A 24,000-nucleotide genomic window follows, 5' to 3' on the forward strand; every position below is an offset into this window, starting at 1 on the left:
TTGAGTTCAATAATTTTAGGGCCTAAACTCTCCTATGTCCCAGCCCCTCACCCCACACACCAGTCCTTGTTATCACATAGCCTGCCATTACACACCCCCTGTTGTTAGTCTCTAACAGCCCCCATTAACAACTATTCACCCTCCCAGCCTGATCGTTAGCAACTCCTTTGTCTGTCCAACTGTCTTTCTCTCTCTTTGGGCTCTATCCTATCGTTTACTCCCTACCCCACCCACCTCCCTATTTTCTGCATATAAACTGACGTTTTCCCAGCCACCTCAGTTCTGAGGAAGGGTCACCGGACCTGAAACGTTAACTCTGTTTTCTCCTCCACAGATGCTGCCAGACCTGCTGAGCTTTTCCAGCAACTTTGTTTTTGTGGCTGCAGAACTACCTTAGTGAAGGGTTTTGCATTGTGCACTTAATTCACACAGCATTTTGTTCCAATTTCCAACTTGCTGAGAAGAGTTGGTGATGCCGTATACTGTTTGACTAAGCAAGGTCGGAGGCTGAAATGGTAACTCCACTGCATGGGTGGGGTACAGCGCCAATTTCCTGTACTAAACCTAGGGTAGAATATCAGATCTCCTGCAGGTTCATATTGGACAAAAGAGGTTCCAGTTATTGAGCTGGGATTTGGTAGGAGGAGGGTGCAGTAACCAATCTGTGTGCTTGCACCTTTGCCAGGAAATGCGATAACAGCAAAGCAGAAGACAGCTTAACAACTGATAAACCATGCAAGCCCATGGCTAACCATCCTGAGTGCATGACTTGGGCTAAAACATGCCAAATGGCCAAACATTGGTAATTGGACTAACCTGGGCAACCTCCAGGAAGCTGTGTTGATTCTCAAAATCTACCAAGGTCAACCTGTTGACTAAGTGGCAGGCTGCCCCCTGCAGGTTTGATAGTCACCTTCCCTCAGGTTCATTTTCCCTTCAGTCACTGGCAGATATGGCCCTTTCAGGTTTAGCTGCTCCATGGCCATCATCCACCATTATCCTAACCAATAAGACCATATACATAAGAAGGAAGTCTTACTGTTTTCATTATTCCTGCAGGTAAAAGCCCTCGAGTTGCTTGGCAACATGCTGCTCGGCACAGAGCGAGGAAAGAAGAGAGACAGAAATCAACCTGCATATCTCAATCCAACAGAAAATGAGATGGTGCTTTTTAAGCTCAGTGTCTCAACATGCCCATACTTTTAATTTAAAAAACTGGCAGGTCTTTAATTTCTTCTCTTGGCACTTTCTCACCTAATTTAGTTTAGTCATTGTCTTTCATCTCCTAGCTTTCTCCATAATCTATTGCTGTTGGCCTCAGTTTGATTCACCACTACAGAAGCATATGCTACAATTATCATACCACGAGGCCAGATGAAGTTGCTGCACATTTTCAAAAATGCCAAATTGCCACTAGCTCAAAACACATGAATCACTGTATTCCATTAAATGTTATTTGAAGTTATCTACAAAAGGTAGAGTCTGATGCCAAGGTTTAAATGAATTTGCCATCTGTACAATTGCAGACACTGAATACAGACAAGAAGCAGCGAATGCTTTGAAGTCGTACTGAAATTTAGATTGTAGAAAGCTATGACAAATTAGGAGTGCAGAGATATTAATGCACTTCATACTTAGACAGCATTCATAACTTGAATGATTTTTTTTTGCAAGTTAGCACCATTGAGATGCTTTTATTCCATTGTTCAGTCATACACATTAAGGCATGAGATTTTTGACCAACTGCAATTTACAAGAACTGAAATAAACTTCAAGAACATAATCATGACTTGGGTTAACATTCCAAAATTTGAGAAAAAGCATGAATGAATGAGAATGAAGTCTATCAGGAAATTTCGAACAATGGGACTTGCTGTTTACTTGCTCCTCCACCAGGTTTTAAATCAGTTCTTTAAAATTTTTTTTAGGGGTGTGGCAGTCTGGCCAGAGAATGCCACATCATCCTGGTGTGCTGTGCTCTGCACAACTGCAGAAGTAAAGGAGACAACAAGATAGACTGAGGAGCTGGGAGAATGGGAGCAGTTCTCCGACCAAGAGGACTTTGAGCTGGAGGAAGCTCTCCTTGTCTGTGGCTGAGCTTGGCTGGATCGGGTACTACAATCCAGACAGGACCTGACTGACACTTGGCCCCAGCCGACCATCCATCAGTTGTAAAATAATCATTGGTGATGGTGCCAGCATTTGATTGGCATTGTGGTGGCAAACTGCAGCTTCTGCTGGTTTTGCTTGTGTTTGCTTTTACTGGCTGCAAACCAAAACTCATGTTCAGAATTGTCAGATCGCTTGCCTGTATGTGATGTTCCCCTTTTGGGCAATGACAAAATACAGGCCCAAAGTTGTCAGTGGGGACAGAGTAGCGATGACGCGGGAGTGTAGGAACAGACAGGTAAAGCGTGTACACTGGTGGTTTAACAGCAACCAGAGTGAGCAAGCTCGCTAGTATTTTCGAGGGTGCATCTGCAACAATGGCTCTGTGCTGTAAGCAGCCTGGATTTGTGGCTGCTGTGCCATTACTTTGTCTGTAAGGACAATGCCAGATTGCCAACACTTGCCCCCGGTTGTAAAGCGGCCTTTCAAAGATAGCACAAGTGTCGACAACGTTGGTCCATCAGTGGATTACAAGTGAGTGGCAACTTGTTCTGGGAAACAGTGATTGTGGGATGGGGGCTAGAACAAGGTGAGACTGATCCCATAACAGCAGGGTAGGGAGTTTATGAGGCAAGGTTGGTAAGACACAGCAAGAGATATTATTAGGTCTCAAACACTCAGCTAAAAAAAACTAATGTTCAGCACAAAGAGTCTGCACAGGGATATAGAGTGCTAAATTGAGTGGACAGATAATTGTCAAATGGAGTGTAATATAGGAAAATATAAATTTGCCCACTTTGGCAGGCAAAATAAGAAAAGCAGCACATTAGCTAAAATGGAAAGAGACTGCAAAACTCAGGTACAGAGGAATAAAATAAAGAACTGTGGATGCTCAAAATCTGAATCAAAAACTGAAATTGCTGGAGAAACTCTGCAGGTCTGGCAGTATCTGTGGACAGAAAGCAGAACCTTTTGGTCCTGAAGAGTCACTGGACTTGAAACATTAAATCTGCTTTCCACTGCCAGATCTGCCGAGTTTCCCCAGCAATTTCTGTTTTTGATTCAGGTACAGAGGAATCTAGGTCTCCTGGTCTATGAATCACAAAGTTAATGTGTAGAGTGCAGCAAGTGATTAGAAAATGCAAATGGAATGTTGTTTATAGCAAGCAGGTTAAATATGGAAACAGGGATGTTTTGTTCGTGTCATATAAGCATTTTGGTGAGAGCACATCTGGAGAGTAGTGCATAGTTTCGGTCCTCTTATTTAAGAAAGGACACTGTTAATAGTTCAGAGAAGATTCACTCAACTGATTCCTGGGATGAGGGGATTATCTTATAAGATTGTATCCATTAGTTTTTGGAAGAATGAGAGGAGATCTTATTGAAATACAAGATCCTGAGGGTACTCGAGAGGGTAGATGTGGAAACGATTCTTCCCCTTATGAAAGGGAGTCAAACCAGGATACAGAGTTTGAAAATAAGGGGTCTTTTCTTGAAAAGTATAGATAGAAGGATTTGGTTCTCTTCGAGAGCCTCAAATTTGTGGAATTCTCATCCTCCGAGAGCTTAGAAGACAGTCAATTGATATTATGAAGATAAAATGTAGATTCTGGACTAAGGAAGTAAAAATTATTTAAGGTAGGTACAAATGTGGATTTGAGGCCGTAATCACATCTACCAGGATCTAATTGAATGGCAGAACAGGTACAAAAGGACAGAGAGCCTACTGTTGCTCCTAATTTGTGCATTCATACAAATACACCAGAAAATGGCATTTCCTTCAATTGCATACAGACTACACAAGTATAATGGACAGATTGCCACTGGATCTAGACAACAGGAAATAAAAGTAATGCATAGAGACAGGTGTCAGAGTCTGTCAAACAATCTTCCATCCAAAACTCAAATTGGCACAGGGGTTGGAAAGTATAGACTCATGTCTCTAGCAATTGAGAAGGAAACAGAGGAAACGACTGTCCAGCTATAACACTATTAAAGCTGCAAGTGCCTTAAAACAAGAGTTCAGAAAAGCAGTGATTTTCTTCAGTGTTTCTAGTACTATCTCAATGGTTACACTAAAAATGCAAACCTTCTCCCGTTTCCTTTTCATAAAGTGACTTCATAGCAAAGCCTGATCCTGTCCCATAGAATAGTCAGGCGTATACAGCTATACAAGAGGACATTGGATAGTTTGCAAAGTATAAGGTAGGTTTACATTCCATTCAATAAAGGCTGGAGTGTGGAAACAGACAGACAGGCAGACACATGTGGAATTTGCAAGACAGAGTCAGACAGATGTTGTGGTTGTTGGAGACCAATCAATTCAGTCTTAGGATACTGTTGCATGAATTCCTCAGGGTAGTATCCTAGGTCAATCCATTTTTAGGTACTTCATAAATCACTTTCCTGCCAACTTGGGTCAAATGGGAGGATGTTTGCTGACGATTGGTTATGGTTCAGCATCATTTGTTACTCCTCAGATACTGAAGCAGTCTGTATCTGTGCATAGCAAGCCCTTCATAACATCCAGGTTTGGGCTGCTAAGTGGCAAATGGCATTCTTAGTACAGAAGTGCCAAGCAATGACCATCTCCAACAAGAGAGAATTTAAACATCGCTCCTGGATGTTCAATCAGGTTATCATATTGGAGTACTGCACTTCTCACATTCTGAGAGTCATCACTGAACAGAAGCTGAACTGGATCAGCTATTTAAATAAAAACTAAAAGAACTGTGGATGCTGTAAATCAGGAACAAAAGTTCTAAGGAAGGCTCACTGGACCCAAAATGTTAACTCTGATTTTTTTTCTTCACAGGTGCTGCCAGACCTGCTGAGCTTTTCCAGCAACTTCTGTTTTTGTTCCAGCTATTTAAACACTATGGCTACAAGTGCAGGTCAGACAATAGGAATTCTACAGCAACTCATCTTCTGCTTTTCCAAGGTCTGCCTCCCCGCTACAACAGTGATGGAATACTTTCCATTTGCCTGGGTGAGTGCAGCCCCAACAACAATCAAGAAACTTCACACCACTCAGGAGCAAGCAGATTACTTGAGTGGCATCCTTTCTGCCATCTTCAACATTCACTCACATCGCAACTGATGCACAGTAGCGACAATGTGTAGTATCTACAAGATGCACTGCGGAAACTCTTCAAGGTCACTTCAACAACACACTCCAAATCTGCCACCACTACCATATAGAAAGGCAAGGGCAGAAGATACATAGGAACACCCCCACATGCAAGTTCTCCAATATACAAGACAAGAAATATATTGCCAGTCCTTCTGTTGTTGGGTCAAAATTCTTGGACTCCTTCCCAGACAGCATTGTCAATCTTTCCTCGAGTGATGTGCAATTTTCAATCTAATGAAAACATTCCCAAATAAAGAGAAATTTCAAATGATTATAGTTGGGACATCTGCAATGTTCTCACTAACTTTTTTTGTCCTGGGGATTTTGCACTCTGTAGCGTCATGATTTGACATCTTTATTGACATTATTATTGACATTATTTCATATACCAAAGACAATGTCTTAAAAAGTTTGCAACAGCAATAATTACTTCATGTCTACACTTGGTAGGAAATTATTTAAGTAAGTCTCCCCTGCAATTAAGCATTTAACCTGAATAATATGTGGCACATCATTACATATTAAAAGATCATTTGTACTATTGCTGTTAATTCTTTTGTGTCAGTTGTCAACACTAGGAAAGCACAAGAAAGTCAACATCAAACCATTTTATGCTGGGGGGAAAAAAGATGTAATTTACTAGAAAATGGAAAGAAAAAGACTGTACATATTTTTCAGCCCTGACAAGAGAAAGCAACTCAAAACAACTTGTTCATAAAGTCACAAACAGCTCTTCATAAAAGAAGTTACAGCTGTTGATAAGCATTTTGAGAATACCTAATCCCAAGCCCATTATTTCTGTTAGGATGAAATGATTGAAATATTGGAAGAGTACTCTGTCTGTTAAGAGTAAGTTATTTTTATTTAAAAATCTATAGACACCCACATTACCAGGATTTGCAAATAGAGGGAAAATGACAATGAACCAGGAGTGATTTGTCAATGCAAAATGACCTCCTCTTCCACCTGTCATTTAACTATCAAGAACTCAATGTCAATATGAATAGAACTGCAAACTACATTTTGTTTTCAAATATCAAGCACTAACTTCAGAAAGAATCCAAAGCATTTGTTTTTTTTCTCTCAGAGACCTCATATCCAAACAGGAGTGAGTCAACTAATACAGGCATTAGCTCATGAGCAGATATACTTTCTTGTGACTTTTAAAGTCTATTTAAGCCATTTTAAATTGACAAAAGGATGCTTTAGATTTTACAGGATTTTAATGCATCCAGTCTCATAAATGAGATGAGACTGAGGATTGGGAGAAAAGTGAGGATGCAGGGGTGCTAATTTTCTTTACAATTACTTTACATCAATGGGAGAACTGCTCCTTAACTGGCTATTTTATACACCCAACTGACTAGAATCCCCAGATTTAGGAACTAAAATGTAGCAGACTGGAGTCCATGCTACTATGCGCATAACTAGATCATCCACTAAAATAAAACAAAGAACTGCAGATGCAGATGGAAATCTGAACAGAAATTGCTGGCAAACCTCAGCAGGTCTGGCAGCATCTCTAGGGAGAAAGCATTTAATGTGGAGTTTGGTGACACTTCATTCGAGTGATTATCTTGTCCTATCACGGGCCTTGACACTGGCAACCTGGGTCACCAGAAGCTGCCAGCCAATAAGAAGCCAAGAGTTTCTCGGTCCTGAAGTCCTCTGGGATTGTGGCTACTCCACAAGCAGTGAGAAGGCAAGTCCTCTTTTTCCCTTCTTCTCATGAGGTGGGGCGTTGGAGGGAACAGTCAGGAATGGCTTCCAGAGGCTACCTTATTGCCCCTCATTCATGCCTCTCAACACCCTTAACATTAGGATAATTGGAGATTCTCCCTCAACCACCATACTTGGCATAGTTTCCCACTCAAGAAACTAGCCAGCTTTCTCACTCAATGGGGAGGCACAGGATCAAGGATGGAGGTTGTTGAAAATTACCCAAGGACTTTCCCAGCACTAACATACTGAGATGATTCCTCTCTAGAGCCAGCATGCCCAATTTCCCTTTGCATCACCTCCAGCGAGAATAAAATTCCACCCCCCCACCCCCCATCCCCAGCCAAAATCAGATGTTTCTTCAGTCATCTCCATACTTGCATTCGAACACTGAATGTACAAATTCAGAGCTGGAGTAGGCCATGGCTTCTTGCTCAATAATCTGCAACTCTCTTGCCCATCAGGAATCTAACTACTTCTGACTTAAAGATACTCAATGACCTTATTTCCATAGCTCTCTGGGAGAGAGTTCCAAGTCTCACCCTCCAAGGGAAAAAATATTCTCATTTCCAGCTTAAATAGAAGACACTGAATTTTTAAATTCTTCTCCCCTAGTTCTAGTCATCCACCCAATTGGAAACACCCAACTAGTGTCCATCATGTCAAGTCCCCTCGGGATCTTAGATACATCAATAAGATCACTTCTTACTATTCTAAAGTCCAATGGATACAGGCCCAGATAATTCCTCTAACCCAGTATTAGTCAAGTGAACCTCTCTAATCTGAACTGTTTCTAATATATAAATATATTTTCTTAAATTAGGAGACCAAAACTATACACCATATTATAGAGATGGTCTCACTAATGCCATGTACAACCTCAGCAAAACACTACTACTTCTGTATTCCATTTGTCTCGCAATAAACACCTACATTCCATTTGCCTTCCTAATGTCAGGAAGGGTCACTGGACCCGAAACATTAACTCTGATTTCTCTCTACAGTTGCCGCCAGACCTGCTGACGCTTTTATAGTCATTTCTGTTTTTGTTCCTTCCTAATCACATGTTCTACCTGCACACTAAAGTTTTGAAATTCATGTACCAAGACACCTAGCTTCTTCTGCAGAATTCAAAAGTCCCTCCATCTAAACGATATGCAGCTTTTCTATTCGTCCTGACAGTCAAATCTTCAAATACATTACCCCCACAATCAACAACCCCTCCTACACTCTACAAATTCAAGCTCATGCCTTCAAATCTTGGTTGCCACTGCTCTAATTGGTACCAAGTTCTGCTCAGGTATCAACCGTGTCATGCAAAGTTAACTTAATTAAGTTAATTCTCCTCCGAATGTTCTTTTTCCTTTATAATCATCCATATGTCTGCAAACAGCCTACAATCTTCTATGAATTCAGTATTCTTCCAAATTTGGTTCGCTTTGCAATCTCAGCTCCCTCTGCACAGTTACTGGTGACTATTTCAGTCATCTAGACTCTAAGATTGTCTCCAAAATCTCTCCCTCCTTCTTCAATTGCTCCTTAAAATCTACTTGTTCAACTATTCTAGGCACATCAATCCCTACTTTGGCTCAATCTCAATGCGTAGCATTGTCCCAAAGTGCTTGAAGAAGGGCAAACTTTTTGTATAATTAAAGAAGCAACGTAACTGCAAATTGCTGTAAATAAGTTGCCAAAACATTTTTCATGTTTAAATAACTGGCTGTCATACATACAATTTACTGAATTGGACTTGGTTTCTTGAGTTTGTTCCTCTGTTGGGGATTATAAACAATTGATAAAAACATATAACACTCATAATGAAGTCATACACATGACCATTAAGGTCCCCTAACAAAGTAGCTCTAGAATATGCAACAATATAAATGAACTATGAATGCTGGAAATCTGAAACAAAAACTGAAATTGTTGAAGAAATTCAGGTCTGGCAGCTTCTGTGACAAGCAAGCAGAGTTAACATTTCAAGTGAAATGACTCATCTTCGGAACTTACTGGACTCGAAACAGTAACTTCGCTTCCTCTCCACAGATCCTGCAGGACCTGCTGAGTTTCAGCAGCAATTTTTGCAATATAACATGCTCATTTTTAGGATTATTACACTTGGCTGTACAGACACAATATAAATAAATCTGGATTCAGCACTATACAACGTCCAAGTGGCAAAAAGGAACAAGATGGAACAGGTCAATAAGAAGAGTTTGCTGCTTTGCTAAATGAGACACTCACAGGTTGAATTAGGAAGATATATTAAAAAGACAGACATCGAACATATTTCATAGTTTATTATTGGCTCGGGAACAAAAACTTAGCAGTTACTGCTGCCAACATCTTTCAATCATAAAGAAGTATTGAACACCTTTTGGTGTTTTGGAAAGAAAATGACTTTAGAAAAGTTTCTTCAGTTACTGTCTTGGCCAAGGTAGGACTGTACTGCACTCAAACAGCTTTACTGGAAAGACAGTCTCCAGACTGTGAGTCAGATCATAAAGCCTTACGCACAAGAAGCGATTCCCACATTCCAAACTAACGACAATAAGACATGATATTCCAGGTGCAGGCTGTGGAATACATACACGAAATAAAACACAAATGTGCTTTGGCAAACATTATTTAGGGCATACCAATGGCTTTACATTGAGCCTTGTAAATAGAAACAGTAAGTCCTTTTTGCATTGGGGTCTCAGGATCCTCTGGGGCCAGTTTTAGTTGTTATGCATACCAGCTAATGTTTAAGATTTGGAAAAAAAAAACCCAAGAAACCCCCATCTTCTTGGTTTCACTATTTAGATTCAATCAGCTCACATGCCAAGCACCTGGAGGAAGAAAAATTAATTCCAAACATAAAACAAAATTTTATTCAAAAGGGAAAAAAAAAATTTTGAACAACCGGAAAGCTTAGATTTTTAACATCTTTAATTATCTTGGAGGCCATAAATCAAATCCTATAATGGGAAGAATATATGAGTTTGAAAGTTGTTTCACAGGAACAATGGGGGCCATATCTGCAAATGGTCAGAGAGCTCTGCAGCCATTAATCACTATTGTCTGGATTGCACAATTCCCAATCATTAGGCTGTGAGACACTCAGCTTGAAATTATGGCCCTTTCTATTTCCAATAGATCAATTCCAAGACCCAGCTGTATTCTCTCCGTCAATGGAAGTTAAAAGCCCAGGGGATGAGGAGGTCAGATATATTGGCCCCAGCAGCATGAAACTTTACATCTTTGCAAAAAGCATGAAGTATTATTTTTCCATACAAAACAGGCATGTAGTTTCAAACAAAATTACTCCACTTATTCTTTCTCTACAATCTCCTAATTATACAATTTCAATTTTCTTCCTTCTCTATTCCTCCCAGCCCTCTAAATACTGGTTACATCACTTTCAGAGATGAGTATAACTTTTTTTTAAAAAAAAGCTTAGTTGACAGAAAACTGGTCTCTTGAAGACAATTAAATCAATCACAAAGGGAGCTGAAATAGATATGGTCTCTACTTAAGTTTAATGTTTGCTGCAAGTGGCAGCCTGGAGGATTGGGAGCAATTTAAAACCTAAAGATGGGCCAAGAAACTGATTAAGGAAGGTAAAAGAAAACGTGAATGCAAACAAACAAGGAACAAAGGTGGAAATCTAAAAGTTATTTCAGATATGGGAAAAGGAAAGGATCAGCTCAGACAAATGTGAGCCAATTACAGTGGGGTAGCAGAGCTTACGGTGAAAAAACACTGAAATGCAAAACAATTACTTTGTTTTAGACTTCAGAGAAGATCATTCAGAAAATCTCTCAGAAATACTCAGCATCCCAGATGACTTGCGAAACTGTGGAACAGAAATAAATTAGCATTACTGAAGGGGTTAGTATTTAAAAAGGTTAATTAGATTGAAAATCCCCTAGATCAGATGAGCTTCATCCTACAGTGTTAAAGGAAGTAGCTATAGAGGTAATGGATACATAGTGGTCATCTTTCAAAATTCTATAAATTCTGCAAATGGAAAATAACAAATGTAACCTCAAAATTTAAGAAAGGAGGGAGAGAGGTGCTGAAGAACTACAACCCTGTTAGTTTCCTGCCAGTAGATGGGAAAATAAGAAGAATCTATTATAAAACCTGCAATAATTTGACATTTAGAAAAAAATTGGTGAAATTGGGCAAAGTCAACGTGGATTTATGAAAGGGAAACAGTGTTTCATAAACTTGTCCTTATTTTTTAAGAATATCACTTCTGGCATAGATCAAGGAGAACCAGTGGATGTGGTTTATTTGGATTTTCAGAATGCTTTTGATAAATTAGACCTAGTAGGATTGGTTGGGGGAAGTGTATGAGTATTGAGAATTGGCTAACAAACACAAAGCAGAGAGGAGGAATAAATAGATCATGCTGTGGATGACAGGCCCTACTAGTGGAATTCCACAATAGTCAGTGCTATGTTCACAATCTCACTCAATAATCTAGATGTAGGGTTCAATATGATATTTCTTTTACTGATGACACCACACTGGGTGGGAACATAAATTGTAAGGGGCATGCAAGGGGGTTGGAACAGGATTTTTACAGGCTTAGCGAGTAGACAGCTGTGGACAGTTTTGATATGTACTGCCAAGGCTATAAAACACTCGTCAGACCACATTTGGAATACTGAAAGCAGTTTTTGGCCCCGTATCTAAGAAAAGATGGACTGGCCTTGGAGAGGGTCCAAAAGAGGTTTACAAGTATGATCCTGGTAATGAAGGTCTTGTTAAATAAGTAGTGGTTGAGCACTCTGGGTCTGTACTCAATGGATTCTAGAAAGATAAGGGGGATCTCATTGAAACATATATACAGAACAGAGAGGTCGGAATCTTAACTGCTCAAGTAGTGAGTGACAGGCTACCAGCGATAATCATATCCCATCCTATTTGATAAAATGCCCCAAATGAATATTGTGTAAAACAAATGATTGTGGCGTAGGAGTGTGGCATATTAGCATGGAGAGAAGACAGACTGGCTAACAGGAAGCATAGAGTAGGGACAAATGGGTCTTTTTAACGTTAGCAAGATGCAACAAGTGGTGTGTCACAGAGATCAATGCCCATTCATGTCAATGACTTAAAGGAAGGGATAGAAGGTATGGTCACCAAATTCACCAAAGAGAGATAGAAAACCAAGTTGTGAAGAGGACGCAAGGAAGTTTCAAAAATACATTGCTAGCTTACATTTGTAGACAAAGATATGGCATATTGAGTATAATTTGGTAAGATGTAAACTTGTCAATTTTGGCAGAAAATATAAAAATGAAGCATATTACCTAAACGGTGAGAGATTATAGAGCTCTGAAATGTAGAGGATTCTGGCTGTTCTAAAGTGTACAATATTAGCATGCAGATACATTTACTATAAAGGGGAATTGAATAATATGTAGGAAGATTATACTTCACTCATGTCAGGCACTATTAGATACCTTGAGCAGAGTGCTCAGTAATGGTCTCCTTATTGAAGGAAGAATATATATGCATTGGTGGCAGTTCACAGAAAGTTTACTAGACTGATACCTCAAATGAGCAGGCTGTCATACAAGAATGGGTTGGACAGGCTAGGCCTGTATCTGCTGGTGTTTAGAAGTGTAAGAGGCAACTTGATCCAGAAACAAAAAATCCTGAAGAGTCTTCGCGGAAGAGATGCAGAGAGGACATTCCCTCTTCCTGGAGATTCTGGAATTAGCGGTCATGGTTTAAAAATGAGGGGGCACCCAGTTAAAACAGAGATTAGGCAATTTCCTTTCTCTCCAAGAGTTTCAAGTCTTTGAAACGTTCTCCTCAAAAAAAAAGGTGGTGGGAGCAGAGATTTTGAATATTTTCTGGGCAGGGGTAGGCAGAATCTTGTTAAGCACGAGGGTGAAGGGTTATCGGAAGTGGGCAGACATGTGGATTTGAGGTTACCCTCAGACCAGCCATGACCTTGCTGAATGGCGAAGTAGGCTCAAGGGGCTGAATGGCCTACTCTTGCTTCTGAACTGTTCACACGAATAAACGTACAAACGGGAAAGAACAGTGTTCTGGATTCGGTACTGTGGACATTGACCGTGATGATGCTAGGCGTGAGGGCCCTCAGTTATGTCAACAAATTCGAGAAACTACAATATTCTTCTTAGAGCAGAGAGGGAGATGTAGCTGACATTTTCAAAACTACATCAAGATTTGATGGTTTGTTCCCAACCCCTCTACTTCCACTGGTTCAGGAACCATTGGGAACAGATTTTGGCAAAAAAATTGAGGTGAATCAAGAAAAAAATTTCTCCAGAGAAATGACTGTTAACATTTAGAAGAGACTAATTGAACGAGTGGTGGCATTAGATCCCAGAGGAACCTGCAAAGGACAACTGGACCCATACATGAGAAAGTATAATTTGCAGTGCTGTAAGGAAAAGGAGAGAACTCCAAGAGCCAAATGTGTCTACTCTGCGAGTTTTTATAACACATCAGACCATTTAAAAAAAAAGAACCCAACAGAGAGAACACTGGCACATTCATTACAGATATCCATGTCTAATAGATTTCAGTGTTTAGCTGTATTGGAGCCACAAATAAGGGATGCTGAGAAATGGCATCTTTGGAATAGGGATATTTTGGTTTTAAGCGTGATTGAGGACACCAAATTTACATTGAAAAACGATCATTTATACCAAGACAAAAAAATGCTCAAATGCACTTTAATTATTCGAGCTGAGCAACTACTTCTTAACTTGAAATGGTAATTCTTCTAGGAAGTGACTTGGAGCTTTTAATATGTTAGAAAGTGCTCTATAAATGCAAGTATTTATAATTGTTACATTCTGAAATTATTCAAAGTAGACATCACTATCACCACTAAACCATTAGAATTATTGAGAACGAACTGACAACATATTTTGCTTAAGGGCACAATGTCTCACTGAAAGATAAACTGAGAGGTAAAGTGCATAAAACAGGCATTTTGAGATAACAAGGTGTAGAGCTGGATGAACACAGCAGGCCAAGCAGCATCAGAGGAGCAGGAAGGCTGACGTTTCGGGCCTAGACCCTTCTTCAGAAAAATGTTTACTTGTTTTCAAATTACCCTTCGTTGTGTTTTGCTGGATATCTGCAGATTTGCATTTATATTTGATCCAAGTGCAATTCAAGGACCACAAAAAGTACAATTCTCAAATGGATTTGTATACTTTCCTCGCTGTGTAAAAGGAAAGTAGTCAACATCTCTTATTCCACAAAAATTGTTAGCAAACGAATATCTGGAAAAGTATTCAATTTCATGCTAGTTTTGATCCACAAGCCCACCTTGGACAAATAACAATACTCCAAATATCAATGGAGGAAAAGACAGCGAGTTCAAGGATTTCATATTTTTAAAAAAATACCTAGTAACACCCAGTGGATCAGAAATTTCTTCAATCTTCTCCACAGTAGGAACAAGAGTTTTTGATGATCTCAGCACTCCAACATCTTCAAAGGTCTCTTGGTTGAAGAAATCTCCAGAATCATCTCCATCTTCTTGCAATTCCTCATCTGTAGAATTTCTAGTTTTAAATTTCAAATCACCAAGGTCTTTCGTTTTTGCTCCTATTAAGACAAAAAAAGTCAATTAATTTTTCTACAATTAGCAAGTTAACAAACTAAATGTAAAATGCCAGCAAACAGACATTTTGAATCATTGTCCTGGACACAGAGCACCATATCACACTCTGCAAAACAATATTGCACATATCTAGCAAGAGAAGAAAATAAACCTTAAACATTATGCACAAGAACTATTGCAGCAGATCATTACAGGTAGAGCTGACCTGATGGTTATATTCTACACACACTAGATTCCAAAATTCACTTTGACTCTCACCAGTTCCTAATCTCCAGTTCAAAGCTTCTACCTTCCTTCATATTGTAACCAAAAACATCCTGATAAAGTAGTAAATATGCCAGTGTCTCCACAGCAAAATTATTGTAGTATGTATCTTGGGGAAAAAGTTAATCCATCTGAAAAAAATGTACACAGAACTGAGCAAGATGTCTCCCACAAGTCACATGACTGTCCTTGTTGATTCACTATAGCCTCAAAAATAGAGTGTTCTCAAAGGGAGACATTTAGACAAAAAAAGAAAACAAAGAATTGTGGATGCTGGCAATCTGAGACAAAAACAAAGAACCTCAGTAGATCTGGCAGCATCCATGGAAAGAAAGCAGAGTCAACGTTTCAAGTCCAGTGACCCTCCTTCAGAACTGGAGACATTCAGCAATTGATTAATCTTTAGACAACACAATGGATCTTTCTAAAAGGTGAGAGAATACAAACTGAGAAAAACAGCAGACTATGAGGACAGCACAGGAAGTTCCAGCATAACTCAGTTTATTGATGAATCATTCTTCAAAGTTAACATAGCAGCCATTTTGCTTTGGCTGTGATAAGACACACTGTGATACACCATTTTGTCACAGCTCCAGGAATTCTGAGATTCACCATCTGGGAGAACGAGAGCGACAGGCAGCATTCTTTGCCAAAGGGAGCACAAAGAGAAAGGCTTTTGCAAGAAATCTAGTATTTTGCCAAATAAAGTCCATACAATCTGCAAATGCTGTAACTGCACAGCTACTGACGAACAAGAAAATCTTATCTCTCTATCTACCAAGATCATCAATAGAAGGAACATCTAATTATGTGAATACAGAATTCACAGCTACGATGGCGACTGACGTCACATTTTCAATCTCCATTTCTTTAGAACGAGAATACCCAAGTAAGTATTTGGCCTATCATGATAAGAGGCTGATATTACATTTCTCTTCATAAACATTTTTCAATATGTACTTTTACTTAATCTTCGAATCTGCATTTTAGCTAATAACCGTGACGATCTTTACTTAGTAAATTTAGTGGTGGTTCCACAATTAACTAAACTCTGATCTTGTTTAAGACTAAAGCTTTGTTGCTGCATTTTTTTGTTAAACTGATATAGTGAGAAAATGAGGAGTGTAAATGAGCAATACAAATTTGTAGTTCATGGACCACCTGAGAACCAGATGGCGTGGTTGTGAAACCATGCTTGTCAGTTTCAAGAAGTAGTGGGGGTGGCACTGATACGCAATCCTTAAAACAAGAATAATATTTGTCCCATCATCCGAGATCTACATGGGCACTTTTCAAAAGAGAACAAAGGAAAGAAAAATATAACTGGACATATCCCACTCCTTGATAATGGAAGCCAATTGCCACATTCCACCCATCACCACATTTGAGATGTTAATTGAGCAAAGAGCAGAGATTCAACAGAGAAACTTTACCAGTGAGCATGATTTATACTTTTCACCTCAACCCATCAGGAAAAACTAATTTAAAATTTCTAAAATCACACCTTTAATTTCTGGGGCACTATTGTAGTTGTTCCAGTCTTCTGGTGCCAATATCTTTTCAAACTGCTTAATTTGCATCTCTAACAAGTGAGACTTACCACAACTCTCAAAATGATACGATCTGCATGCAAGCACAATTTGCCAATTTATTTTCCAATTATTTCACAGACTTGGCCTCAGTCTCACACCAACCAATGTCAAACAACAATGGCCATCAATGATAATGGGCAGTTCAAACTTGCCCTGGTAACTCACTCCATATCTTCCACAAACAAACAAACAAACAAGCAAGCAATCAAGTAGATCTTCACACTTCTTGTACAAACAAATTCACGTCACTTAATTGGTCAACATAATTAAAAAGGTAAAATAATTGGAATATTGACTCATACAACCAGATATCTAAATTGTCTTAATGATTATGACTGGAGATAAAGATTGTTAATAGAATTCAACTCTTGTAACACACAGAATATCTTTACAATTATGCATCTCTTGTTACCTCATTTACATCAGTTGCTTTTGCCAAAGGAACCACTGTTGTTTGCTCCAGCCGTTTAACACTAATTCAAAATCCCATTCACAAGATCCTGAAGTTGTGCATAAAATGTACACAGCCAGTAAAGATTAGATTCCAGATCTCCTCGTAGCATCCTATTCCTTTTGAAAAGGAATCCCAAAAGTCATACATTTATCAACATTTCTCCCTGCTCCTTCACCCTGACCCTCCCCATACTAAAAAGTGTAATTTCAATTCCTGTATAATACATTTCAAAACAGACAGAATTCAAATTCTAATCACAGACAATAACAATGTTTCTTGACTGTATTTTTTGACACCACTCCAACATCTTCAAATTATTCCACTGGCTGAGACAATTCTAATACCCAAGGTCTCACACCACAAGTAGAGAACTTTGAAATATGAAGAACAGTTTAGAAAGAGAAACACAGGCAGCACGAGATCCGAATGCTGACTTTCTTCTCCTCCTTTCCCCTACTTGGATCAAAAACACAAAACTCAGTTCCAGGGTACAGTGGCGAGTCTCTGACATCAAAAGCAGCTACAAAAGATCTTTCTGAAAACTATATTCTCCAATAACTACACTGCTAACCATTTCTATTTTATTGTGATCTTAATGCATGGTATGTGTAAACAGGAACAGATCCAAAATATTTGATAGATGTTCCAATTCAAGAGTTAATGCAATTAGCCTGATAGATTTTGCATTAAATTTAGTTCTCCTTTTCAAACTTCACTTTGCTCACATGTTGGATGATCTTAAATAAAACTCAACTATCTGGCTGTTACAGGGAAGAACAACCCATACTGTATCTCTTAATAGTGCTCACTCCCTTCTCTGCCACAGCTAATATTGCATTGCTTTGACAAACGCCAAGGCCTTGCACTAGTTGGAAAGGAATCAAGAATCTCCTGACAGGTGGGCAACTGCTCCTGACATCTTTCTGGATGGAAGCAAGCGTTTGGATCTTATTTAAAATAGCCAGAGCGATGCTATATCAGACTTAAGCTACACAGCTAGTTTGTGCATTACTCATTTTAAATTCTCATCAGTTGACCTACATAGACATTGAAATGGAGTCTAAAACCCTCTTAGAGGTTGAGCTAGTGTATTAATGTTTTATGCAAGCAGTGTCTATGCACAGACACACACAGAACTCATTTGATACATAATGATAGTCTTATCCTCAGGGTCATCATTTTGAGTTGCGTTGGATAATGAACTTTTTCTCAAATAGTTCAGTCATATATTTTATTGAGAAACCAAACATTACAATCAAATGTCCACATTGGTAGTGAAGAATCTCATTTGCTGAAGTTTCCCCAATTACAGACCTTCATCATTTACTGAGTTGTCAAAAACATCCTACAGACTGGATGCTGGCAAATGTAAACCTACTATTTACGCAACAAGGGGTATTTAAAAACAGAGAGGGGAATTGCTAGAGTCTACTATTAAAGAGTGGAGCTTGGTTAGCTCAGCTGGCTTTGCTGAAGAGCGACTGCAACAGCACGGGTACAATTCCTGCATTCGCTGAATTTACAATGAAGGACTCTCCTTCTCAACCTTTTCCCCTCACCTGAGGCATGGTGACCCTCAGGTTAAACTAACACCAGTCATCTGTGATCTGGTAAGATTATAACAACTTTAACTTGATAGAAAGACATGACAACAGCATTAATGGGATTAGACAAAGTCATCATGGGTTTATGGAAAGGAAATCATGCTGAAATAATCCATGATCTTTTGAAGATTAGAAAGTAGAATAGATAAGGGAGAACTAGTGAATGGATTTGGATTTTAAAAAAAGGGTCATGCTAAGGTTCCACATAAGAGGCTAGCGGGGAAAGTTAAAGCATATGGGATTGTGGTAATGCACTAGCATGGATTGAGAACTTGTTGCCAGACTGAAAGCAGAGAGTGGAATAAATGTCTTTTTCCAGGTAGCTAGCAGTGACTAGTGGTGTACCACTGGGATCATTCCTAGGACCCCAGCTATTCACAATGTACACAAATAACTTGGATGAGAAACCAAACGCAATACTTCAGAGCTTGCTGACCACACAGAACTAACTGGAACAGAGAGCCACAAGGAGAACGCAAGACAACTTCAGGGAGGTCTAGATAAGTTAAGTGAGTGGGGAAACATCTGGAGGTTGCAGTGTAACATAGATAAATGTAATTTGATACACTTTGGTGTGAAAAAGAAAAAGGCACAATATTACTTAAACACATTGGGAAATGTGCGCGCATAAAGGGATCAGAATGTCCTTGTACACCAGACAATGAAAGTACACAGGCAGATGCAGCAAACAATTAGGACAGCAAATGGTAATTTGGTCTTCAGTGAAAGAGGATGTGAGTTCAGGGGTAGGGATGGTTTTCTGTAGTTTTAGAGAGACTTAGTAAGACTGGACCTGGAGTGGTGTGTGCAGTTTTAATCTCCCTATCTAAGGTAGGATAGACTTGCCAGAGAAGGACTGCAGTAAAGATTCACTAAGATGATAACAGTGATTGCAGGACTTTTGCATGAGGAGATATTGGCCCGAGTGGACCTGTATTTGCTGGAGTTTAGAAGAAAAAAAAAAGAGGAGCTCTGATTGAAAGATATACAATTCTAACAAGGCTAGACAACCTGGATTTAAGGAAGATTTTTCCCGTCTAGGGAGTATAAAACCAGGAGTCACAGCCTCAGGACACAAGGTAGGCCATGTTGGAGTGAGACAAGGTGGAATTCACTATCACAGAAGGCCGTGTCGCTGATTATATTCAGGAATGAGATTGATAAATTGAGATATATACAGGCACTGAGGGATACGGAGAGACAACAGGAATATGACTTTGACTTCGAGTCAGCTATGATTATACTGAATGGTACAGCAGACTCAAAGAATCAAAAGGCCTACTCCTGCTGTGTTTCTAAGAACTGGTGATTGATTGAGGACGGCAAAACCTAAACACAAGTGACTCAAACTTTATTGTTATTCTGTGTAAAGCCAACTTATTTGTTTAAATGCTGCCATCTGATGCTTGGACACTGAAGTAACTGAACTTGTGCTGGGATTGATTTCCCTTGTGTTGTGGCCACAAATAAGCAGAGTCTTCTATGAAACACCAATTTCTTCTTGGACTAATAACAATTACCTAAAAAATCCAACAACTCGGGACTTGATGCGAGAGTTGCGTCCTTAGCAATGAATCTGAAGATTTCATCAAAAATGACTCTTCTTTCCCTGATATCAGCCTCCCCTACGAATAAAATCTTTCTCGGCATGGGGGGCAGTTTTTCATTCGGATACTGGTTGCTCAGCTTTTGATACAAATCATCAATCTCACTGTACTTCTTGGGTACCTGAAAGACAGCAAAAAAAAAGAAAAAATCTTTTGTTTTACTTTCCAAACATCAATTCTAAGCCAGAAAGTACTTAACTGACAGAAGGGACTGGGACTAGCCTGTGAGCAAAGCTCTGGCATTTGCTGATGACTGCTCAACACAACCCATACTTGCTTTGATTGGAGGCTACAGAAAAACTGGTCTCAGCTTCCAGCAGTTGGCCCTATTTGTCAGGACAAGCAGCAAGGTCTTCCAGTGTGACAATTGCTGCTAAACCACACACCTCTCAATGCTGGGAGCTGAAGACACTGACCTCTAAGGTCAATCTTCTGCTGGATGACAGGTGAGGTTATAAGCTTTTAAAAGATAACTGTCCATCCACCAGGCTGCTCTCTACCATGCCCACCCTGTGCCAGTCAGTGGGTCTGAGGAGTGGCAGGAATGAGGAGGGCAGCAGGGGGCAAAAATAAGAAACAAAAGCCAATTCAATTTACAATAATTATAACCCGATCTTCATTTCCTATACAATGTGGTACATATTTGAAGGGCAGAGTTCTCAATTTGCATCCCTGATTTTCAGCTCTGACAAAAACACAATGCTGTTCAGGGCAAGTTCTGAAATTGATGGTCCCTGTCACTTGAAAAACGTTAACAGCAGAGGAATCCATTTTAGATAAACTGGAACTTCTGGAAATATCTACCAGGAAAATAGAACGTGTCCATGGGACTTGGAGCAGAGCACTAAATTGAGTATATTTAAAAGACTATGGAATGAACAAACTCAGGAGGATGAACTCTGTTGAGTGTGCAGCAATGTTTTCAACCCATGATCTTTATTGAAGTGAACCCAAAAGTCTGCCTATTGTACATGCCTAATGTTAGAGCTTATACGACCATGGGAGACTAGGAACCACATTTGTACATAACTGCTTTCAGTTCAAACATTAATTTCATACAAAAAGACAAAGCAATGCAAACATCATGTATAAAGTTACCCAAGTTACTACCATTCTCATGCATTAACAGTTTGTTGTTCCCATTAGTGTCTGTGTTTGTATTGTACACATTCTCCTTAAATCACACTGGTTTCTTAATGGTAGAGAGGAGTCTCACTGACAAAATTCATTGATGCTTGACATAGGGTAGTGAAGTCTATTCAGGGCTTCATTTGGCTAAATGCATACTTTGAGCTTTCCTGGCTGGTTATACTGGTACCTTCCTGTTAAATCATTCTGTAGGATGTCACTTCCTTGATTATTTCCATCTTTTCCACACTGGTCTTTCAGAGCAGCTTAAAACTTTCCTCAGCAAATGCTGAATTGATCAACTTCAAGATAATAATCTTCTCAAAAAAGCCTGTAAAGATAGGGTCATTCTCTTCTAAAACCTATCCCACAGTCAATGGTTTAGTGTGCTTTGACATGTTGCGAACATCTTTTGGCACATTGAAGGTTACCAGTCCAAGCTATAGACTTGTTCTAGCGGAGATAAGTGGCACTTGCTTGTGGCCTTTAAACCAGATCCTCATTCATGTTACCGAAGTGGGCTGGCAGAGTCGTCTGTCCTCTCAGCATGATCATGTATAGGCTTAAGCTCACTTTCAAGGGCTTCATTTTTGAATTACCAGGTTGAGCCACTTTGCAGTCTGTGAAGGTCATGATGTTGCGTGACGCACTAGTATCTAACTAGTATTTTATGCTGACTCCATGTTCTCCTTTTGCAGTCCTCAACCCATCAGTTACAAACTAGTCGCACCTACCAACTTGATTAAACCAAGTTGGCTCAGAGCAGCTTAGCAGAATTTGCAGCTGTTACCTCTCCAGTGGTAATCTGGACCTGCCTGTTAGCTTCGCCTCCAATATAGACTCATGTGCAAAATGATTTGGTTTCTTGCAGTGAGAACACTGCATTTCCTTCACTGCACAATGCTTTCTTTTGCTTTGCATGATGTCCCCTGCAGCATTTAAATTCTGCCTTTTGCCTGTGATTGTTTTATCCTTTGTGCCCAGAGGATCTGTTAGCATAAACTAGCCTGTTCTGCCATGAATTTGATCTTGCTGATTCATTACCTCAGCGCTTCAGCACTTGAACAATATAGTGACCCTCAAAAGGGAACAATTTGCACCTCCCCAGACAGAGACAACAGTCTGTACCCTCAGTTGCTTGCAATCAAAATTTAAGCCTTACTGCATTTCTGGATTTTAATCCATCAGGTTTCACTATGAAGCAATCTGAAGATGCTGTGTGGCAACCATTTTGATTAAAGCACATAATTCAAAATTCTAGATGCAAATCCACCTCATTTATTTGAGAACGTCATCCCTTTAAGAGTTTTCTGGGGCTCCACCTCATGTGTTTTTGCCCCAAGCACTATGCAGAGTGCAATGGTCTGGTGGTATTATCACTAGACTGCTAATGCAAATAAAAAGAAGTCAGTTCATATTCTAGAGGCGTGAGTTCAAATCCTGCCAGTTCAGCTTCTACTTTCTGCCATTGCTGTGGAACCCCTGTCATTCATCCATCAAAATGGCGCACAGTTGCAACTTTGCTGTGTAGTAAATGGGGCGGTGGGGGGGAAGAAGAGGTGAGACACTTAACAAGACCTGGGTGTCCTTGTGCGCCACTCACTAAAAGAAAGCCAATACAGTGTGGAGCTGGAGGAACACAGCAAGTCAGGCAGCATCACAGGAGCAGTAAAGTCGATGTTTCGGGTTTACACCCTTCATCAGGGTGTTTATCTGATGCTGCCCTACCTGCTCTGTTCCTCCAGCTCCACACTATAATGACTCCGACTCCAGCATCTGCAGTTCTTGCTCTCACTAAAAGTAAGCCTGCAGGTGCAGCAGAGAATAGAGACTGTCATGCGGTTTATTTTCCATGCAAGCCTCATTGCACTCTATATCCGTGTCCTTCTATTCTACAAGATCCAAACCCCCCCTTTAATTGCATCATTACCATCTATTTTAGCCACTTGCGTGTGGTGGGAGGATTCCCATCATTTTAATTACTGACAAATTAGCTCTTTGCATCAAGTGCTTCCTTTCCCCAGCTCTGGGATTCCAGTTTCTCCAAATCTACCACAAAATAATTTGTAATTTTAAAATTTTGAAAAGACAAAGTAAATCAACAGATCTAAATCTTCCCTGGTAGTAGCACTCTCTCCTTCCTCGTTCAAAAAGAAAACCTTCTAAATCCATTCCCCCCCCGGCCATCCAAGTGTTGCAAATTCCTTTTTGTAAGATGGGAGATCAAACATAGATAGAATGAGTCAAGCAATCACACTTCTCAAACTATCACCTACGTGCTCAAACCTTCAACTTTAGTGCCATCTAATGGCTTCCCCAAATCATTACATCTGCTATAGGAATGCAGACAGGGCAAAGAATTTAAATTCTTTTATTATTTGTTCATGAGATGTGGCATGAAGGGTTAGCGAGTATTTATTGCCCATCCCCATTTGCCAGAGCGGTAGTGAGTTGTGTTGTTGCAGCAGTACTTGGGGTGTGGGGATGCCTACAGTGCTATTAGGCAAGTTTCAAGATTTCAACTCCAAATGATGGCATAGTTTGTCAGTCAGATAGACATGTGGCTGCAGGGAACTTGCAGGCAGTGTCCCATGTATCTGCTGCCCTTGTTCTTTTACATGATAAAGTTCATGGGTTTGTAGGTGCTGTCAAAAGAGTTATCAGTGAGAATGCAGCAAGTGCAGATGCCACCATGTGTCGGTGGTGAAAGAGCTGGATGTGGTGCCAATCAAGTGGCTGACGTAGTCCCTGATGGTGTCACCTTTGAGTGCTGTTAGAGAT

At 39.8% G+C, this 24,000-nt stretch overlaps 1 protein-coding gene across 1 annotated transcript in view; it reads right to left on the bottom strand.

Moving 5' to 3' along the window:
* Window positions 1–24,000, bottom strand: part of hs1bp3 (HCLS1 binding protein 3) — a 62,282-nt gene that overhangs the window by 30,108 nt on the left and 8,174 nt on the right. The window contains exons 3-4 of the mRNA XM_048597325.1: window positions 20,005–20,212; window positions 14,353–14,554 (exon numbers count right to left, since the gene is read on the bottom strand). Coding sequence (XP_048453282.1) covers window positions 14,353–14,554; window positions 20,005–20,212 — 410 coding nt within the window. The remainder of the gene's footprint in view (window positions 1–14,352; window positions 14,555–20,004; window positions 20,213–24,000) is intronic.

Source organism: Rhincodon typus, chromosome 5, assembly GCF_021869965.1.
Source record: "Rhincodon typus isolate 14 chromosome 5, sRhiTyp1.1, whole genome shotgun sequence".
Lineage (NCBI taxonomy): Eukaryota > Metazoa > Chordata > Chondrichthyes > Orectolobiformes > Rhincodontidae > Rhincodon > Rhincodon typus.